The following is a 23,017-nucleotide window of genomic DNA, read 5'->3' as shown; positions in this document are numbered from 1 at the left end:
TGAACCACAAGATAATGTGGTGTAAGCTAGGGCCACAACTAAAAACTGTTGATTAATCTGCCAATTACATCTTTGATTTAAAAAAATCATAATAACACAGAAAAAGCATGTTATTCCATATCCTGCTCTAGGTTGTCCTCCAAGTAATGTGCATGTTCTTATAAAAATATAATTACACGATTTTATGATTATAAATAGATTTATTCTAAACATTACATTTAATGTCACACAACCAATTTTAATCAAAAGGACAAAATTATTGCTTCATACTTGTCAGATAATGGGCCCTATTTTAACGATCTGAAACGCAAGTATCAAACGCGAAACGCAAGTAACTTTGTGGGCGGATCCCGCGCGCTGTTGCTATTATACCGGCGGGATAAATGGCTCTTGCGCTCGACGCAAATCTAAAATGGGTTGGTCTGAAGTAGCTTCATTATTCATAGGTGTGGTTTGGGCGTAACGTGCAATAAACCAATCAGAGCGTCCTCTCACATTCCCATTTAAGAGCAGGCGCGCTTGTTCCATGGCGGATTGCTATAATAACGGCGGGTTTGCCAGCGCACGCCAGGAGCGATTCACAGCCGAGGAGACCGACGTTCTCGTCAGGGCCGTAAAAGACAGAGAAGTGACATTGTATGGGGATGATGGGAGAAACCCAACCAAATAAGCTTCGGTTAAAGGCGTATAATAATTTGGGTAAATGTGTAAGCTAGATTTATGCTTATTTTTTCACATCTTCATGAACACTACAATGATTTCCCTCGTGTGTTAATATTTTTCCTTGTAATAATGTATGATTTGCAAAAATGAAAACTGCTGCGTCCGTTTAGATTAGAGAATCAAAGTGTATACGTCAATGGGGACAAGTTTCAAGCGTCCAACTATTCAACAGGGAACATTTATTATGGATTTGTATTGATTTTATCGGTTAGTTGTTGCAGTTCTAGTGTCATCGTTTCCTCAGCTCAATTTAAGTGAACTGTGGCTGTGACCTCAGCAGCAGACACAGTCTGTCAAGTCCTCTGTAATGTGAGAATGTGTAAAAAAGCGTGAGACTAAGAGCCGTGCCGCTGTGTTTGTTCCTCCTCCTCCACTCTATGGCTCTGTGGGCATTTCCCACTTTTCTCTCCTGTGTCTCACCTCAATCAGTTCAGCTCCTATCTTATCCATTCGCCTAATGGCGGCCCCTCAGGGAGACTGACCCTAGACGGGCCTGGAAACAAACCACTGACGGGTGGAATAAAAACAGTGAGGGAGATAATAAAAAAAACAGTGTGGGTGTATGATGTTTTCTACAACAGCCAAACATCCAAGGACACGGCTGCCTGTTAAGTCCATTTTTCCCCTTCCATTGCTCCCCATGGGTCTGTTTTCAAAAAGAAAAAAGTCTGTTTTCAGCCCACTTGCCATCTGTTTCACAGGGGCTCAAAACTTAATATCTATTGCTAATCCACACACTTTTCTCATGGACATGAAAGTGGTATTAAATTGTGTCCTGAGCTTTACTGAACATGCAGATGGAGCAATATGAATTTGTTCAATGTCTCTCTGAGTACATCATTCCCAGAGGACCTTTCAGAAAGCAATTGTGATTTTGGAATTTAAAGTTAGTGTGTGTGTGTGTGTGTGTGTGTGTGTGTGTGTGTGTGTGTGTGTGTGTGTGTGTGTGTGTGTGTGTGTGTGTGTGTGTGTGTGTGTGTGTGTGTGTGTAGCGCAGTTCAAAAGTTTTTTTTTTTATGTTTGCTCGCTAAGGCTGCATTTATTGGAGAAAAAAAAAACTGATAGTAATATTTTGTCTGTTAAATATCTGTAAATATCTGTTTTTATTAATACATTTTAAAACGTACTTTATTCTTGTCAAGGTAGTGCTGAATTTTTTGCATCAGTCTTGTCACATGATCCTTCAGAAATCATTCTAATATGCTGATTTGATGCTCAAAACACATTTATTATTATTATCAAAGTTGAAAACAGGGGAGCTTCAATAAGGCCCCATAAAAGTGATCCACATGACTATTTTCCATTCTATTGTTATTCACTGATAATCTTATAAACTAATAACCATTGTGAACGAATCCCTTAGACTGTGAGATGAACTTGAAAAACTATTTATGAACAAACCATTTAGACTGACAAACAAATAATTCAATTAATTGAAAAGATTAGACTCAAAAAGATGTCCTTTTGCAGATTGAAATGTCTAGTATTACCTAAAATCTACAGTACATACCTCAAAAAGTTTCCTATAGCGTTCACACAGATCAAAGAAAGTTGTTTAATGTTTTTATGTTGTTTTATGTTTAATGTTAATGAGTAAATTATGACATAATTAAAATTTTGCTGGGTACAAGCCTCTTTGACATAACCAAATATTTATAATAATAAAAAAATGCAATTATTTTTACTATCCTGATTTATTTATTTATTGGACAAAAAAAAGACTAAGCTTTTGGATAAAAGTAAATAAGATCTTTCTTTAAAAGACAAAAAAATAATTCCAAAATCATTGTGGCAAGATTTTTTTTTTAAGGAATTATCACAGTATGATATTTCAAACTTAAGAATGGGAGTTTAGACTGGAAACCACCTGCAGACACATGCGCAAACCTTTCATTTCCATTATAAGAAGTGAAATAACCTTGATAGGCCACTTGATAGGTGTATAATCTCCAGCCTAGGCATGTCAAGGCAATGGAAGTGTTTGTCATGGTCATATCAAACCTCAGCAATGCCTGTGGAGTACTTTGACTAAGTTGTACTATAATGGCCTAGATAGGGCAGACAGACAGATAGGACACTGGAGGAGCAGGCCAAAATGAGCATGCATTTATCGCTCCTGACAGTCTGTCTACAGATAGCACATGACAGATGACAAGCCAGTCGAAGAAATATGGCTGAATGCACCAGTGACACCTCTCAGAGTCAAAAGCCTTTCTGCGCTGTCACTTCTATTATGCCTCCTGAGAAATGAGGGGTTATAGTGATGTTGCGAGGACATGACGGCCAGAAAAGAAGGAAGAAAGGGGATGTAGGAATGATAGGAATCTGGGAACATTGATTTTAGTGCTGTTTGAGATGTTGGATTGCAGGTCAAGGTCTATAAATTATGTTTTTTGACCAAATTAACTGTTTGTGTCTCTGTGTTTCTTATGTTTAAGTCATTTTAGATAAGAGGGGCTGATCTATAAATTAATGCAAATTCAAAAATGTTTAGCAGCACAAACAGTGATCTCGGTCGCCTGAGAACTATAGTTTCCCTAGGGACATTTTCCTGGTTGCATTCACACCGCCTTTAGGAACTCTGAAGTGACATAAAGGCTCCGATGTACTTCAGGCGAAATCGAAGAACGAACTGATGTGACGTAATTTCGAACAAAATCAGGCCAAAATTGGGCGTTCGAAACATCTTGCCAATGCTAACTTTATGGAAAGTTTGCTACGGCTAATAAACACTTTTGTACTGCCATTGGTCCGTGGCGATTACGCAATAGGTAGATGTGTGCAGAGCGCCTTTTTTGATGTGGAAATCTTTTCCGGTTAATTTCTCCTGTTCAGCCCATTGAGGTCAGATATCCGGGAGTGAAAACATGAACACTTTGGAGAGCTGCTTTATAATAGAAAAAGTTGTACTTCTGAAGAAACAAGTCACTGACACTGTTTGCTTCATTTTAAGCCATCCATTGTATAAAGTGCTATAAATAAACGTGACGTAACTTTACTAGAGTGCCGAATTGCAGAGCTCGTGCAAACATATCCATGATGCTTTTCTTATGCTTTATTTAAAAAATGCATGCTATTCTATTTTCTAAAATGTTTGTCATATGAATGATTGGTAACAGCATATTGCTGCTCATGTCTTTTGAACTTTGTTTCATCCCTAAGCGAAGAAGGAAAAAGTACTTCGCTGTGAGTATATCGGGGCCTAAAGCCGGCCAACAGCGACATAATTTAAGCGCGGCATTCAACAATGCAACAACTGGAGCTGTGTTTGTGAGGTGTGTCGTGGGTTTCGTTATAACGGAAATGGAATGTAGATGTATAGGTTATGCAATTAAAGAAACTGAACGCTGAGAGACAAAATCTCCTACGACAACTTGCAGTGCTACACATCATCAAGGCTGAGAAAAGAACACAACAGCGCAGACAAATGCGGCAAGAAAATGCCGTTAACATTATCTTCTTGTATATTTATGTGCTAAATGTTAGTTTGTGGAGTAAGCATATGCAAGCTGTGTGTTTACACGATTTACATTGTCACAATGCAAAAAAATTGTTTGTCTTTATGCAAAATATAATTAATTACTTTTTCCGATGGTTTGAGGGTGAAATATTACCCACACATTTGGTTTGTAAGATTCCTACTGCAAGTAAAGCATTAATCTGCAAGAAAACACTATTCTGTTTGCCTCAGAAGAACAGAAGTGAGATGCATCAAAGATGCATTGTAGTACATTTCCACCAATCATACATATCCAGTATGTGTTTGGAAAAGTGTTACATAACAGATATTCAAATATAGGGAAATATGCATGTCTATTTTCATCTCATTACTGGATGCCCTAAACCGAGGGGAAGTATTTTTTAAAGCTATTTTTATAGATTAGCTATGTGAAACAATTCAGTGGATGAACACAAACAATTGAGGTTTGAAAGTAGCAATAATGTCATGAAGCCATTTAGTAGCAAAGCTATTTATCTAATGTCTACATCTCCCTCATTATGTGCTTTTTCTTGCTCTCTGTAAATAAATTGGGGGGAAAAACGAGGAATTAATAAAATGTTTTCTGGAAATGATCTTAGCAAATCTCTCGGCCAAAACCCACAAAACATCTGGTCAGTATGCCTTCATCAATCTTGCCACTAGCGATTAACTGCAGTAATTAACCGTAACCCTCTCTGAACCATGAATGACATTGTGTCTGCGTTTCCTCCATTTATTCATACATTTCAAACCGGACTCTGCTATGAATGTCCCAGTACAGTGTCTATATCCCAGCTGTGTGAATAAGTCTGGCTGTGTTCCGGGGTGGAGAGTGTTACCCGTTGACCGGGAGTCAACTGTGCAACAATAAGGCATTATTTACCCTGGCCACAGCCAAAGGAGTGGTGGGACTCAGCGAGAAAACTTCTCCCACAGCTCAGCACTTATATTATTGCTTATTGCACACACTCTTGTGTGGATTTGCTTTAATTACAGAGTGTGTAAAAACCAGGCAAAAATTGACTAAGCATACTCGACTCCAGCGGCCACAAACGCTCAGCAGTAATCGCAGCCACATCCGCTGGAGGGAGAAGCCAGATTGATTCAACAAGAAGAGAGGATTGACAAAAGTGCAAAGTCTAGAGAGGTGCCGATACAAATTGAGATGTCACAAGCCAAAAATGGAAGATATCCACAATGAGATCTATATTATGAAACATACAACTGTACTGATTCAAAAGGATTTAAAGGAATAGTAAATGAAAATGCTGTCATCATTTACTAATTACTAACTAATTTTTGCACAAGCATCCAAGGGGACCCCCTTCCTAAACGGCATAACCTTTCCTAAACGCCCTTCCTAATCGTCCATAACGGGAACTTTTATGTATAAAATCCTATTTAGAATGTGTGAAAAAAATGTATTTACATTTTATTGGGGGAAAAAATTTCTTTGTATAATTCTGACAGTGAACTTTTTTATATCGTTCTATCGCACTGTAAATAAAACTGGCCAACCAAGATTTTCGCTTTTGGTCACATGCCTAGACCTGCAGCTGTTACATGAAACTACAACTTGATGGCACTAAAAAACATTATTTTCAGTGACATAGCACATACCTAGCTAGCTGTATAGACCTGAAAAAAAAAGTAGTTCAATCCATTTTTATTTGTTTCATTCTTAAAGGATAATTCCGGTATTTAACACCTTGAGTCTATATTGTAGTTTGTTTTGGATGAACAAGAGTGGTGGACAACATTTTTTTGACAATGGTTCCTCTCTCGAGTTTTTGACTATAATAGAATTGGCCATGGACCCATTTAACATTGGAGTCAATGGGCATGTCCGAAAATGTCATTAAAACAGCCAATAATGTTCGTTTACAAAACTGTTAAACTCACCGAGTGGTTAGTGGTGTTCGTTGATGATTATAAACAATATATCGTCGCAATATATGATTCCAATCCGTTTATTTTGCTATAGTGGAACTATTTTTTCAGACACTTCACAACTGTGTATCTTCCTCTCAATATTTGAATCTGAAGCGTTAGCACACTCCCGACCACTTGATGGCGATAACCGATGTTTATGTCTCGCGGGACACTCACGGTCACAGTCGAGTTCAACTTCGTCTTTCAATATTTTCAAGGTTTTGTTTGTTAATTTCGCTTACTCTCCCGGAGCACAGTTGCTCTGCTCGCTAGCCTTATGAGAAACGGAAGCGAGCAAAAAGACTACATCGACCAAATGTAAAAAGCCCCCTTTCCGTTTCCAGTAGCGCATTTATATTAACGAGAACTCAGTCCTTCAACAGAATTCAATGGGATTTTACAAAATGACGAATAAAACACGACAGAAACTGTATTTCGCAACACTTTTTGTTTCTGGAACATCAACTAACATCACTAATCACTCGGTGAGTTGCACAGTTTTGAAAACTAATGTTAAAGGTTGTTTTAATGACATTTTCGGACATGCCCATTGACTCCAATGTTAAATGGGTCCATGGCCAATTCTTTTATAGTCAAAAACTCGAGAGAGGAACCATTGTCAAAAAAATGTTGTTCACCCCTCTTGTTCATCCAAAACAAACTACAATATAGACTCAAGGTGTTAAATACCGGAATTATCCTTTAAAAAGTGAGTATAAATATTGTTCCAAAGCAGTTTTACAGAGAATACTGCCTCCATGAGCACTTCTTTTTTCTTTTACAAAATGAAATGCATGTAATTGTCAATAATAGTACCAAATCATAATATCATACTTCAAATAAGAAGTTGAATCTGAATTTTGAAGTGTTGAAACAGTGAATTTCAGTTGATCTTGTTAAGGTTGATTTTTTACTTATTTTGCCTTGAGTAAATAAAGGTTAAAAAAATTCCACTGGAGAAGGAGAAGTTCAGCATAATGTTAAAGCTGCACTTTTCATCCCTATTTCAACTCATTACCAGATGCATATTTTCAAATAAGCACTTTAAGATGCTCGTCTGAAAAATGTAAGTTAACCACAGAAAATAAAATGGGTTTCAAAATGGGTTTGGAACCGCACGTGGGTGAGTAAATGTATATGTCATTATGAGTAAACCACTCCTTTAAATAATAATAAAAATAAACATATATAAGTACTAGTACTAGCTTTTGACAGAAATAGCCATGCATTGGCTTCTAGTTTTTTTCTTCCCCCATTGTGTTTGTGTTGTGCTGATGTCTAGGCTGAGTGTATTATTGGGGAGGTGGACCGGTCTCTGGAGATCTTCTCTGCAGCTGCTCAGGAATGTGAGCTGTTCTGCTTATCTCCAACGCTTCTGAGGACGGCTTATGTTCTGCTATAAGCCATCGCTCCTAGCTCGCTCAGTAAACAAATACACCCTTCCTCTGTATGGATTCACTTTATATATTTTGGATTGGCCCTCTAAAACCATCAAACAATTCAAATGGTCCCCACATTTACAGAGTGGAAACAGAAAAATAGAGGGAGACAGGCCCAGACCTGGCGAGACCGCCAGCAGGCGTCGTAAACTACTAAAGATCATCCTTAAAATTGTTGTTTCTGGGTAACAATGTGCACAGCACGGTCGCTCGGTCTGTTGCCAGGAATCTCATTAAAACATCTCTCGTACAGAAAAAGTTGGGTAACAAGAAGCTTACCAGCACCCATCTTATTTTCAGCCGTGAGGAATTTAAGACACATCCCAGCAACATCAATCTCCCTGAGGAATGTTGAATGCCGCCCAGCTCTTGGGTAGCGGCAGAGATATCTTTCTTGGGGCTCGACCTGAAATGTTCTTATGCAGGGCGGATGTGTGAAACCTGAAAAATGTCTTAATTTCTGCTCTTTGTGTACATGAGATAACAAGCTCACTAATGGAATGGTATATAACGATGTTCTGTGTGGTTATATGTGCTGAAGCTCGCAGGACAAGCCCACTGTTCTTTGGGAAGGTTCTGTGTAAATGACACAGCCCTCCCTCTCTTGCACAAATAGACATCATTACTCCTGCAGATTCTTTCGCTGGCAAAATCCCAGCGAGCTTCCAACAACAACAACAACAAAATATAAGATGATAATAATACCATGTCAAGAACATATCTAGGTTATATTTCTATGGAAGCCTGTAAAAGGTAAAAAAAAAAGATAGGCTAATTATGAAATAAAGTTTACAAAAAAGTAATGTGACATACTATATAAAGTAACAATTATGAGAAATCAGAAACATAATGAGATTTGTATATTATGTATATTTATACTATAGATCTCACAAACTTATATTGCAAGTGCGACTTTATTTTAAATATATAAATAAATATAAAGTTTTTTAAGATTTTTGTTACAGAAACTGACTTTTGTGCATTTCATTTCCAACTCTTTTTTTTTTAATAATTCATTGTGTAATGTACTGTACTGAAAATAATGTCACAATGCCACAAAATAATGTATAATGTATTAAAATAATGTCACATTCTTAAAAGGAGAGTTCAACCAAAAATGTACCCATCGATTTACACACCCTCAAGCAATCCTAGGTGTATAAGACATTCTTATTTAAGATTAATACAATCAGAGTTAGGCCTATATCAAAAAATGTCCTGGCTAATAAAATGACAGTGAATGAGAGCCCTAAATTTGAATCCCAAAAATGTTATTAAAGTTATCATTAACTCTGGGGAGTTAATAAAAGCCTTCTGAAGCCAAGTGATGGGTTTATGGAAGAAAAATATACATATTTATAACTATCAACTAAAATAACTAGCATCTTACAGATGGCCATTCACTGCCATTATAAATCTTGGATTAGCCAGGACATTTTTTAATATAACTCCGATTGTATTCGTCTGAAAGAAGAATGTCATATACACCTAGGATGGCTTGAGGGTGAGTAAATCATGGGCTAATTTAAATTTTTAGGTGAACTATCCCTTTAATGGCTCTATTTTCTTTATGCAAAATATAATGTCCTTTTTTCTGTTTATTTTGAGAAGAAATATGATCCAAAATACAAACCACGATCTCTGGGACAATCACCCAGTGGTGGATTCACAGCCTCAGCCAATACTGTAACTTTGTGATTACTCAATTTTTGTTTTCGGTTTCAAACCAAATACCTTAATTTGAACTGAATTAAGCTTTCCTATAAATCATACAAATATTCGAGAAGTTTTATAATGATTATTCAACAGTGTCTCACTTTACTTGATATACAAGCGAGCCACCCTTTTTTGTGCGTATGTGAAGATTATGGTGAGTTTGCCAGGAAGGAATTTATAATGGCTCTGACTCAACAGCTGTGAAGCTGCATTGCTCATACAGATCTGCTGGTCTGGGCCGTGAGATCTAGTGTGGTTTCTTGGAGGGGCAGCGGCATCAGCCTTTAACAAAGCAGCAATACAGACTTCCTGTCCATGAACTCTCCGCAGCCTTCAAGCAAGAGCCGCCTTCCCGCTAATGGTAAGTCTTGGGATTTTGGCACCCTTACTGACAATCCATACAATCCATTTTCTTAGTTTTTTTCTATGTTAATGTGCAAGTCTCAAACACATTAAAGCCAGTCTTCCTCATTTTAAATTTCCTCAGTTAAAATTTTCCTCATTTAAATGCTAGTAGAAGGAAATTACATCTCAGCTCAAATCCCTTCACTCAACCATTAAATTCAAATCACACAAATTTATCAAGATCCATTAAGCCAAGTCAATACAATCCCTCACATCCAATGGTCATGCGGAATTCTGACATTAATTTAGGGTTGCACACTGACAAAAAGTCTTATGCTTGTTTCTCATAGTCAATGCCAATACTTTTTCCCTAAAGCGATCCTCTAATAGGCTACAACCGAGGGATGAAGGACTGCCCTCGCACCACCACAATCCTCCCAAGAGCCAAAGGAACAGAGTAGAGACTGGTGAGATCCAGGCCAAGTTTGTCACAAAGAGATGCATGAACTCCACAAGTATGTCAAACCTGATGATCATGTTCTCCAGCATGATTTGAGATGATCCAAAGAACATCTGACTGAAACATCTGATCAAAGTCCTAAATTTACTTACATTACTGAAATATTTCTTAATTTCCTGTCATAACATTTCTTTGGTATTAAATGTTCAAACTCCAGAATCTACATGGTGTAATTCAGATTCAGTCTCTGAATTTTGCTGTATACTACACCCTGTGTATTGTTTGGAGATGGTTTGTGGGATCTAGAGAGAGCGTTTCTGGTCTCAATAGCATGTCCTCTACTCAATTTTTCATAGGACTGGTAGAAAAGAGACTTTCTGTAAAGGGAAAAAAAGAGCAGCATTCCCACAGGCGCACTTTTGTTTGGGGCAGAAACTAAAACTTGTAGGACAGGGTTAATGCTTGGTCTCTGGTCAAAAGGGAACAGGAGTTGCTCAGTCGGACAGGCTGAGCCCTGTAATGTCCTCCCACTCACAGGATTCTGAGTGAACTCACAAACAAACAGGCCTTCACAGTACATAGAGAACAAAAGAGACTGAGGGAGGCAGGGGCACCAAACCTTTGGCCCAGTCGGCCAGTTCAACGTAACCCTTAAAGGGTCAAAAGACTCATGTCACGGACTGAATTGGAAAAACAGCTGGGTCAAAATCCACAGACGTCACACATGTTTCATTAAGGCAAAAATATGCAAATAATGGCTTTAAAATGACAAAAGCGCACTATAAAAACGTACCCAGCTAGATGTTGAATGTTAAGAGATTCTTAGTTCTTCTCACTAAATTATCACTTTGATGGACAGGGTTTCAAATTATCTGTCAATGTCTAATTTATCTTTCATTAAAGTGATGTGTTGTTAGTTCTCTGTTCACTTTATTTAATTAAATAAATAGGGTTGGGTATAAAAAAGAATTACCGGTGCCAAATTGATACTTTTAAAACGGTACCGGTGCCTAAACGGTGCCTGCACTGAACCGATACTTTTAAAAAAAAAATAGCTTAAAAACGATGGTGAATGAAAAAAAATGGAATAAAAAATTCTTAAAATTGAATATATAAAAATGTTAAAGTACCGGTATATATAAAATAAGTAGTCTAAATAGAAAACAACAAATTGTAAAAACCCACTTGTAAAGAAGAAAGAAAAAGACAAGGGGTTTTGGGGGTGGAGCTTTGCCAACAGATGAGCTCATCACATCAGAGCCAAAGACAGAAATCTGATTTAGCAGATTACAGCCGTCTGTTCTCAGCCTTTGAAACGAGTATGATAGTAGCAAAATATCAGGAGCCACTTCATCAAAAAATCAATGAGATGCTTCAGACACTTTATGCTCCTAATTTCAGAGAAAAAGTAGATTTTATGAAAAATGTGAGCAGTGAGAAGTCAAACCATCTCATGCATGAAGGGAAATTTGTACCGTTTCTTCATAGGTTTCCTCATATCACTGTCTATCCTGTCCTCCATCCTGCACCACTGACCTAGATCTTCAGGACTCTCAGCAAAGTTTAAAAATTCATAAAGATCCAGAGATGCTGTGACAGAGACGTGTATGTGAATCACATCGCTCCAGTGCGCAGTCAGAGCGATTAAAGTTTGAGAGACTCCTGTGCACAGCTTCTGAACTCATTAAAGTCCTGTGGCAACGTACACGCTGAGATGAGATGCACATAAATAAGTCAAGCTTCCTCTGCTTTTCTGCACTCAGCAGGTTTAATTAAGGTCTCCCAGTGTCTAGCTTTAATAGCTAGGCTAACGATTTACATCTAAATGACACTGAAATATTACTGTATTTCCCGTAACTCAAGACTATCAAATGGTAGAGCTTGTGGTTTTGATTGCCAGGGAACACACATATAAGTAAAATGTATTGAATAGTCAGGAAGTATATTATTTAACATAACATATTTATTTATGTTTATATGAATATACACCACTGTTCGACAGTTTGGGGTTGGTAAGATTTTTTAAAGGTACAATATGTAAGAATTTAGTAATAAAATATCCAAAAATCACTTGCACAGTGTGATATATTTCCTGCAGTTGTGTACTTACAATATCCCAAAAGTTCCCAAAGATTTTTAATTTCAGAGAAATCCAATTTTAAATAATTGGCCGTCCCTGAATCCCTGTTCACTTGTCGCCTGATGTAATATCCGCGTTACCCCTGGTTTCCGCTCGTACTGCCATAGTAACCATGGCGACGGACGTGGACAACTGCGTAGTGCATAACGTCTAGCTGCACGCTGTTGTTGTTTCGTTCAAACGCTATGGACCACGGCTAGCAGACTTTGGGAAAAAAGTAGAAATAAAACTATTATCAATATCAGCGTGGCGTTTTCGAGATGCCGAGAGCTCCACATCTGTGACAAACTTCGCCTAGACAGAGCTCTTACATGTACTTTATTAGACAGGTGAGCAAATGTACATACAACTAATCAATGTTATATAGCTCAACGTGATGAAATGTATTCTAATGGAAAATAGTCTAATGTTGATCTAGCTTACTGCTATTCTTATACAGCCAACAAACTAACTAACTAACTAACTACATAGAATAACATTATAACTTTCACCACACTCAAATGCAGTTTAGTGTTATAGTGTAACGTTAGACCAAGTGAAACAGCGCTGCGTTACCTCACAAGTTTCATTCATCTAATAAACTGACCTGTGTGAGTAGTATTTCTGCACTTGCGGGTAGTTCGGTAGAATTAAATGTCCTTATTCCTTATTTCCGTGGGACTCGCGGGATTTGTGCGTGGCGCTGATATCTGTCTCTTATCAGCAATTGCGCCCTACTTCGAAGTTCATACCACAGTCATGATAAAAACATCAATGTATTCACTCATCCATAAACATTATTAGATCCATTGGCTTCAGTTCCATAATTACGCAGGAAGTTTTGCATCATCAACATACTTTTTTTTTATTGTAAGAGGTTAGCGACCCAAAGCGGCGAAAAAAATGACATATTGTGTCTTTAATGTTTTGAAAAGAAATCTCTCATGATTTATTTTATTGATTATATTAAGTTAATATCAACAGTAATATGAAGTATTATTACAATTGAAAATAACTGTTTTTTTATTGTAATACATTTAAAATGAAATTCATTCCTGTGATGGAAAAGCTGGATTTTCAGCATCATTTTATGCACAAGTTTAAAAAAACAGCATTTATTTGAAATAGAAATCTTTTAATTTGTAAATGGGTGCACTGTCACAATTTAGCTAAATAATATCACTATATTTCGAAGGTTAGTCAGATTGAAGCTCCACTATAGTAGGCTATCCATGAGCAATCACCACTGTGCCCTTGAGAAATGCACTTAACCCAGGTGAGTACAGGTAAATAATACATCAGTTGTTTTATGAGAACACTCGTCGGCAACTACCCAAAGAACCGTGTGGCGCTTCCTGTGAAGTGTAAGAGTATCCAGATGGCACAGGTTGTCAGGAAATGTATTATGATTACACTCACCAGCTGAAACTCACTCCGACGGCCGTAGGCTTCCTGGATGCCACTGTCATTCCAGAGCGCCTGCAGGGCCGGGACGTATTGCTGAAAGGTACAGGGTTCGACGGGCATGCCTGCTTTGTTCTCAAAGGACATCACAAACATGCCATGCTTCTCGTTCTCTGAGTTCTGCCAGGAAACGCCAAGTTTGTCTCGGGCATCCACCAGTACCCGCATCCCCTTTGAAAAAAAAAAAAAAGACAAAGAGAAGGAGAAGGAGAGAGAGATGAATGCCATGTTTTTATGTCAAGGGTGCATAACAACAGCAGGGTGTGTCCTCTGGAGCTGGAAGCAGGAAGCTGGATGTAGCAATTCTTCTGGAGATAAAATAAAGTTATGAGCAATGTCTTCACGTTACCAACAGCACACTTTACACATGCTAAATCCTGCCTCTGTAAATCTCCCAAGCTCAGTTTCAAACTAGTTACCAACTCATGTTTAAGTAAAAAGGCTTTTGAAAAATACAGTCATGAGCCCATACCACTGCAATTCAATATTCAGCAACATGGCATGCCTGCCCTGATGATCAGCAGTGTGAACTACACCAATATGAGTTTAGCCAATCATATGAGAGGCATTTTACCTATATTGGCCTGAACAGACAAATCGCATGTGACAATCATACAGAATTTTTGTGCTGAACATTTATGTTGGTGTGGACAGGCTTTTACTGTAAACAAAAGTGTCAGAGAGAGAGAGAAGAACGTTAAGTAAAACTACTACTGTTGGTGCAAAAAAAAAAAAAAAAACGGTTTTGTATAGAATTAGCCTATATTTTGTACCTTAGGATAAAAATGAAACAAAAGAAATCAAAAATATATCAAATAAAATAAAGTCAATAATATGGTCCCTTTAAATACGCACCACTGTTAGTTAAAACAGTGACAAATCTGAGGGGTATTTGAACTGCATTTGGGCGAAGATTGCTGCTGTTCAGTCATGGCATGTATTTCCAAAACACAAGATTTGTGCCTATGCCTGAAACACTCCACTCTGAAGCCAAAAACAAAAACATCTCCAGAAAGCCCTGTTAAGGACAGCAAATGCACTGAAACTAAACTTCCGCGATGAGCCTCCTCACTTCCAAGCATAACACTGAATACACAAAACCCTGAACTGAGACTCTTTGGCAGTAACCAGGAGGGTTGGGCTCTGTGGACGAGCAGAAATATCATGAGACGCTTTGTAAATGTAACATAAGGCCATTGACTTTTCACAATAATAACTGCAGTACTATCAACCGAGGCAAAATCCTGCTTTGCAGCACATTTCACCCTCCTTTTGTTTCACTGGAATAACATCCTGATGTTCAGGGTCCCAGAAGGGGGTCCTAGGCCTCTCTTTCTGCTCTACGGGGCCACGTATGAATCATCGGCACTAGCACTCAAAAGTGACCTGGGCAAATGTATGCTACAGTAATTAGAGCGCCCAGTCAGATTTTGCCTCCAAAGAAGATAAAGGGTTCCTCAGGCACAGGTGCTTTATGGGATTTGACCCTGTGACCCGGACAAGTCCGTTTAATGCCATTCCAGCACGAAAGGTCATTGGGTTGGGCGTAAACGCAACAGAGACTCTTAGTCTGTCCGCATATACAAGTGATCTGCATATCAACACGAGACGCACGCATTGCAAAACCAATACAACAGCAGGACAGCGACGGGAAATGAATGTGGTACAGTCCTGTTAGTCTGGCTGACTCCATCAAATCCATCAGATTCCCCCACTTCCCAAATCCCAAGATTTCCCAAGCCATCAAACAGTTCACAAATGTAAACAGTTGTTCATGCTTAAGGCCTCCCTACTGGTGAGGCTTAATCATCTTAATAGTGTGCTTTGGTTCAGGGTTGTCAGGGTACTTTCCTAGGGGCCAAACTCACTCACACTTCTGCCTTTATTTGTCTCCAAGGGGCAGCCCCCAAAACCCTTCCAACCATCTCTGACCTTTCACCCACTTCTGGCCAACACTATCTAGGAAGTGTAGACGTATCTTCCTGTCCTCCTTGGCTTGATCCGTTGACACAGTCAGGGCAAGAGGAGAGAGAGAGAGCGGTGAGGCGGCTTTATCACAGCGGAGAGGTCAGCTGCAGGGCTTCCAATCTCTTCCTGAGTTGTGGCAAAGTCCCAAAAATATCTCTGAAAACCACAAAAACCTCACCTCGCCGTGAGTATGTCTCCTAGTGTTTCTTGAATGCCTGCTGAAAACAAGCCCTTAGTGTTTGTTTTGAATGGCATCTTCCGAAGCGACTAGTTTTTTAAGTCTTCAGCAAAAGCCAAAGACTTTTCCATGTCTAAAACAGACAATTCATGCTATTCTCTTTGCTGTTTGTTGAAAAAGGAGGGGATTTCCTGAATGGTCAGTCAACAAAGAGTAAAAATGAAATTCAGGGATATTGGTTTCTGTCGAGAGAGACAGCTGACAGCGAATCCCAACCATCGGCCCTCATCTGACACGCATTAGACAGGCCCTGCGTGTCAGGCGTAGTAATTACTCCAGTGGTGGTAATGGCAGCGCTGTGATTTTGCAGCGTAAGCAGATGTGGGGAGCAATCCAGGCAGCCGCTCATGGGTTCCCCACCGGTGAGCAACCACAGCTAAATCAGCAACAACTCTTTAGCCATAAACAAGCCGCCAGTGAAGGAGCCTCCCAAGACTCCGGTCACAGAGGAACTCTCAGATTTATCACACAGGAAGATGGGCTTGATATATGCTTGCTCCCTGTGTCACCCTTCAGCTACTTCCTGTATCCTCCCCCACAAACATCTTGCAAACAGGACGCATGAATTCAAACCTTTTGGTGTGGCAAAACTTATTGGTAATTTGCTCCTCCATACGCACTCTCCTTGGGATGATGGAGCAAAAACATATTCTGGGCCGTTACTGAATACCGCAACTATTTTCTCAAGGATGTAGTAAACAGAGGAAATGCTTCAATGCCAGTGGTGTCCTATTGCACAAGAGACCTTAGCAATAGGGAAATTGACTCTTGGAGGATCAAATGATAAGTGTGGGGTACGAGGGGCCAAACAGAGGTGAGATCTTATCGTGTCCCGACATGTCATGTCAGTCTCAGGTCAGACTTTAAATCACTCTCACAAAGAGTTAACAGTAATGAATAGATAGCTAGCTACTGATCTAGGAAGTAATAAATTCCCAGACATAAATTACACAACCTACACAAAGTGGGTTAACAACAAGGCAGGAAAGGAAATATTGACTGTGGTGTATCAAATAATTTATCTGGACATTAAAGACTGTACTCACACAACACATTTAGCTTTTGTAATATTTGTAAATCAAATGACATTCAGCAGGAAATAGTATGGGATGGGATTTGATTTGATACAGTTTTGGATCGGATCATAACTACATCAGTAACATGAACAATAAAAAAATACTTCAGCAACATTAATCATAATGTTTTTTTTATCAAAAGTATCTGTTAATATTACTTAATGCACTGTCAACTAACATGAACAACAGCGTTTTTACTACATAACATTAACAAAGGTTAATGCTGTAAAAACAATACTGCTCATTGTTAGTAAATGCATTACCTAATGTTAACAAATTAGACCTTATAGTAAAGTGTTACCCCCTTTTTTTCCAATAATGTGCACTGACAAATCATGTATAATATACCCTGGGACGATGATAAAGGATTTATTTTAAATTAGATTTTATCTTGGTTAACAAGGTTTGACCTTTAACAAGGTTGTCTTTAAAAAAAATCATTGATTGTAAAAACATTTTACATTCTTTCCAGATCACCTCTACAGGCAAATGGTGCCGTAATACCCCAAAGGCATTAATGGAAGGATCTGGAAGGAGTTGAGAGGACTATGTCCTGGACTTTTGCCACTGTAAAGTGGCTGAAATTAAGATAATGTTATCTTTAAAATAACCAATAATTTGATCAGCACATAGGCTGAGATTCGCTCATGCAACTGTTAACCTCTCTAATTGTGTTCATGTTTTTTACATCCCTGAGGAAAAGTCTGGACTGGGGTTCCTCCAAATTGGTATCAGTGAAACAAACATAACCGACACTGTCATCATCCTAAAGCCTACAGAGGTATGGGCTGAACAACAGGGTGATGACAAATGGTCAGAGGGGAGATGATGGCACGACTAAATCACCATTGTTTGCGGTATTCACTGTCTGCACTGAGGAGAGGCATTTCCTCTGGCTCTGTGGACTGTGCGATACCAAAAGCCCATAGAGACCACCATTGTGGAGCTATTCCAATCTGACCTTGACTTCATCGCTAACAAACAAGGTCTCCAGTCCAGCTCGGCATCCAATTCACACATCTTTTGGGCTGTGAAATAACGTATCACATGCTTTACTTTTACTGGCCACTTGTCCTACTAAAAACTTTTTGCCACAGTAATGGGCAACTGTTTTAGACCTAAACTAAATTAAATTTCCAAACAATTTCATAAAATTATTCACACCAATTCTAATGTAGCATTGTTATACTTCCTAAAAAAAAAAGCATGAATTGTTCATAAAATAGCAAATATACAGATCATCAAAATACACATTGTGGGGGAAAATGGCTAAAATTGCACTACAAGGGCATATTAAAGGGTTAGGGTTTTTGTTGCTGTAACCTTGATTCAGCCACAAAATATTTGGACTTGAATAAAAGCTGTTTTTTATTCTCATAAAATTATTCTAATTTTATGAGAGTAGAAAAGTCCACACGACAACTATAAGGTTAACAGAGTAATGATATTGTTGGAATAACTAATGGAATTATTTTTTTCCAGCTAAAGGATGATAAAAACCTTGACTGCCACCTGACTTTAGAGAGTTAGCCTAGTGCATTTAGCATCCCGTTTTTGGTGTTAAAGAGTCTTTAGTGTAAATAGGCCTTTGCTCCGTTTTTCTTCCTAGGCCCTGATAATCTAAGCTTTTCAAATTCTAATCTTTTTACACAAGGTGTTTCATAAAGCTTTTTGACATCTAGGCCTACATCTACAGTTAATGAAACCAAGTGTGGTGACTGACTGGTGACAAGAATCCATGGCAAACCATTTAGAAACACAAAACTTTAGGCACATTCCTCATGCCCATTTGCTCTTTTCACTTGACTGAAAGGGCAGTGAGTGGACCATGTAATCAGTGCCAACACACATACACTTAGGCCGTTTAGTGTGACTAGTCATAAAACTCACTTCAAGTTCTCATATACAAATAGATGCTCCAAAACACAGACCTCAACATTTGCCTCTGAAGCTAATTAAAAAGATCAGAACTAGTTACTTTGTGGTGAAGGGGTCTTATTAAAAATAAACTGATGACATCATCTGCACAAAGAAAGCTCAGTTATGGAGCTTTGCTCCCCAGGTCCTCTGTGGGGTTAGAAGAGGATCTGATCGCAATCAGTCCCAGTCGAACAAAGTCAATATTTTAGTCTCAGTCGTGTCATTGTACGACGTATTCTGCTGGAGTCTAAACAAAAGCTTACATAAGAACATTTCACTGGCTTTGGGAAGGATGCATGATGTGATGCCTTACAGTTTGGCTAAGTTTTTGGTGGACAAGGATTATGGAGATGGAACATGTGGACCTCTGCACTGACGTTCTGATAAACATATCCTTCTCCATATAAAGCAAAACTCTTCCACTGAGCCAAACCTCTGATCTGGCAGCACTGCTTTTGGCCAAACTGTGGGTAAGATAACAAGACCAAGGATAGGAATATTTATCATTTCAGTTTCCCACTTAATAAACGATCACCAGTTCGCCAGAATACATACATATTTGTATTCAGTAGAGCAGAACGGCACTTTGTATTGAAGTTGGTTTGAAAAACTTTATGGCATTTTTAAAAACAAAAATTGAATGACTCTAAAAATGTCATGTGGTGTAGCCATTATTTAAAACATAACTTTTCTTTAAACCTTGAATGCATGTAAGTTTACAAATCTTAATGTTTACTTTCAAAATATGCCATTTATTTGTGTTTCTCTTTTGTGTGGACCATGTTTCATGCTTTAGCCTACTTTACAAACTTTACAAACTTTTTCAAGGTAAAAGGCTTTTCCTTTCAATTCATTCATAATTTATCATTGCGTTTTGGGGAGTTGCACCACATGACATTTTACAACCTGAACTAACCCGGCCTTGTCAAAAAGGTAAAACGGTCTGATATTTTGACTTACTGACCTCAACACACAGACATGACGGTCTGCAGTGGTCCTCCTCCTCACTATGATATCATATCCTGTTTTGCATTACTGCATGTTTCTGCATGTTCTATAAACAGCATTTTTTTATGTATTATTAATAAATGATTAGATAAGGCAAGAATGAGCATCATGACATTGATCATATAATTTCAGCTCATCTAACATAAAAAGACGACAATGACAAGTCAATGCACAATACACTGATTTTTTTTTAATAACGGACATGCTCTGTTATAAATAAACGTGTCAGAAAAATTCTGACTCCGTCAACTGCTTGTTGAGCACATATTGAACAACATGAAAGAGTGTTAGATCTTCTCTATCTCTATTGTAACATGGAGAGCATGTCTTGTGCTATCAGCAGCTCATCTTCTGTCTTTACTATGATCACATCAGTAAACTTCCTAAAACTAATGTGAAACCAAGTAAGAGATTAAGAGAGGAAGACAAAAGAGCAGAAACTACACAGATAGGGGAACAGTACAGTCTTCTTTATACAGAAGTCTTCTTTATCAAGACATATTGAGACATCCAAAGACACGTGAGCTCAGAAAGCACATGAGCTGATCACAATGATAAGTCAGACACAGTCTCTCTGTTCATAGCGGAGTGAGGGATGAAACTAGACAAAACAAAGTGACTCAATGTACTCCTTAATTTTAAGGACGGCTAAACTTAGTCTTATGGTAATTCTGGAGAACATTTGCCAGCCTGCAGATGTTAAGTTGCTGATTTGTGATAACTGGTAATTGTAAAAAAAATATATATAAAAAAGTTGCTTCTACCAGAAAGGCCAAACAGTGTTCCTCATGATCCTCGCCAACTCCAACAAGCCCCAGGCCCATGTCTTCTCACACACACATTCTGGGATGCATTTTCACTCTTTTCCCGTTAACTCTGAGATGTGAGTCAAGCCACTGTTATTAAACACATCTTAAATATATGTGCTTACAGGGAAATGACCCAAGAATGATCCCCATCATGGATTTTGCTTTGCGGTAGAGCAGACAACAACCATCACATGACTAACAGCAAAATGAATTACCGGTAGTCATATAAATAATAAATTTTTTCACATGGCCATGGGTGTCCAAACACCTTAGTCTAATTAAACTGATCTGGACATCTAGATTTAGGCTAGTCTGATATATTAAACCAAATAATTGGTTTGATAGCAACTCATGTGAGAGTCTGCATGTTTGACAGCATAAGAAGGATTGTGTACATGTGATGGGAGTTCATGTGAGCACTTGCTGATGACTGACGCACAGACACTGAGGAAGTATTAATTATGCTGAATGCAAAAACAAATTTATTTTTGCTTCTCATTTGTGTTTTCTCGTTTGGAGCATGTTTAGCTTAGCCTACTTATTGTGACAAAAGAGCCTGTCTCATCAGAAAACAGGCAAGATTGGAAAATAAACTTGTCCTTGGTGACCTTAGAATAACTAAATAATCTGGCACATCATTTTAAGACGCTTTGAATTTTGATGCTATAAAACAGTTTTATTTTATTAAGATTTTTGATGCAGTAGGCTAGTTGCATTTCATTAAATCTATCTATTAATAACTTGAATAATAAATCTGACTATTGATCTAGTCATGTCCACTGTAAGTTCAAGTTTAAGTAAATTATAAATATTGATTAGGCCAAAATAATTTACAAAACTAAATGTTTTATCATGTAGCCTATTAGCACTTTCAAATCGATTAATCGGGATTAATCACATCTAACATGAAAGTTTGTTTATGTGTATATATTATGTAGCCTAGTGTAGGCCTGTTATGTATAGGCCTACACATTATATAGCCTAAACAAATTTATGTTAGATGCGATTAATCGCAATTAATAGATTTGACAGCACTAATATATATAATTTATAAACTAAAAAGTTATTTATATTTATATCAGTAATATTTAAATCAACCTATCTATAACTTGAACAATTCATTAATATTTTCTCTATCTAGTAGTCAAGTCCACTTTTAAAGATAATTCAAGTTGTTTGAATGAATTAACAATATTATTGATCATCCTATTTAGTGTACGACTTAACACATTTAAAAGGCAGCAAATCCATAAAATTATTGACAAACAAAACAGAAAATTATGACGTCAGAAACAACAAAAACTCAAGCAAACTGTGTCATGTATGAGATCGTTACCTTGATGACATTCTCAAAGATCGTGTCCCTGAAGTCGAGTAGCGCTTTCTTGTCAAACTCTTTTCCGTGGATGATCCTCATTTGTTTGAGGAATGTGGATTTGCCGCTTTCCCCGGCGCCTAGCAGCAGGATCTTCACCAGACGCCGCACCGAGCGCCTCTCGCGCGCGAGCATGGCATCTATCTCGCGACTGCGCCGCTTCGCCTCGCGCTCCGGGTTAACATCGCGCTCGCGAGCTCGTTCTTTCCCGGTACTCCTGTCGTCGTGAGCGGCCTCAGCGGGCAGCAGACACCGGCTCAGGCTGCGTACCACGCCAGCCATCCTTTACAACTTCGACACGGTTAGTTACCACCTGATGTATTCATTAAAGTGCCCGAGAACTTGACTTTGTTTTGTACAAAATATAACGTTAACGTTACATGGAATATTCTCAGCTGGCGCCGGCAAATATCTATCTGCGAATATTCAGTGGTTAAAAGTAAAACAAACAATAAACGGAAAAAGCTGAAACACAATAAGCATTCTCCTCCATTATAAAGACATTTGTGAAAGAAAACCGTTGACACTGAAGAAGTTCTTCACCCCAGCAAAGCGACCACTGCTGTCCGTTGAAACTATGAAAAAAAGGCAGCTGCCTACTAAACAAATCCGTTGGTCGTGGTAATGAAAAAGCATCAAGCGGTAAATGTTGTCAGGAAATGTTATTTAGCTGAAACACGTAAGTTATTCCTTAATAATCTGGTTGCGACGTAGGTCCCAAAAGTTCATTCTGTAGGAGCGCGAGCGACTTTCTGATGTTTCCTCTCAGTTGTGGGAAGTTTCTTTGCTGGACTGATGATCTGATGCCCCTCCTGCTGTGTAGCGCGTGGTCGGTAGGGGGCGCCAGCGAAATGGGCGTTTGAATGGACCTGAGGGGGATTCCAGTGCCAGAAATGACATACAGTGACCCCAAGTCTGTCATGGACTAGTGTCTGTGTGGCAGT

At 38.4% G+C, this 23,017-nt stretch overlaps 1 protein-coding gene across 1 annotated transcript in view; it reads right to left on the bottom strand.

Annotated features, from left to right (window-relative positions):
• Positions 1-23,017, bottom strand: part of gna12a (guanine nucleotide binding protein (G protein) alpha 12a) — a 32,376-nt gene extending 9,359 nt beyond the window's left edge. Inside the window, exons 1-2 of the mRNA XM_079630626.1 lie at positions 22,035-23,017; positions 13,635-13,850 (exon numbers count right to left, since the gene is read on the bottom strand). Coding sequence (XP_079486752.1) covers positions 13,635-13,850; positions 22,035-22,355 — 537 coding nt within the window. The 5' untranslated portion in view covers positions 22,356-23,017. The remainder of the gene's footprint in view (positions 1-13,634; positions 13,851-22,034) is intronic.

This window comes from Phoxinus phoxinus (assembly GCF_949152265.1).
Source record: "Phoxinus phoxinus genome assembly, chromosome: 1".
Lineage (NCBI taxonomy): Eukaryota > Metazoa > Chordata > Actinopteri > Cypriniformes > Leuciscidae > Phoxinus > Phoxinus phoxinus.
Note: the sequence above shows the minus strand (reverse complement) of the source record. Positions and strands in the feature narration are given on the sequence as shown.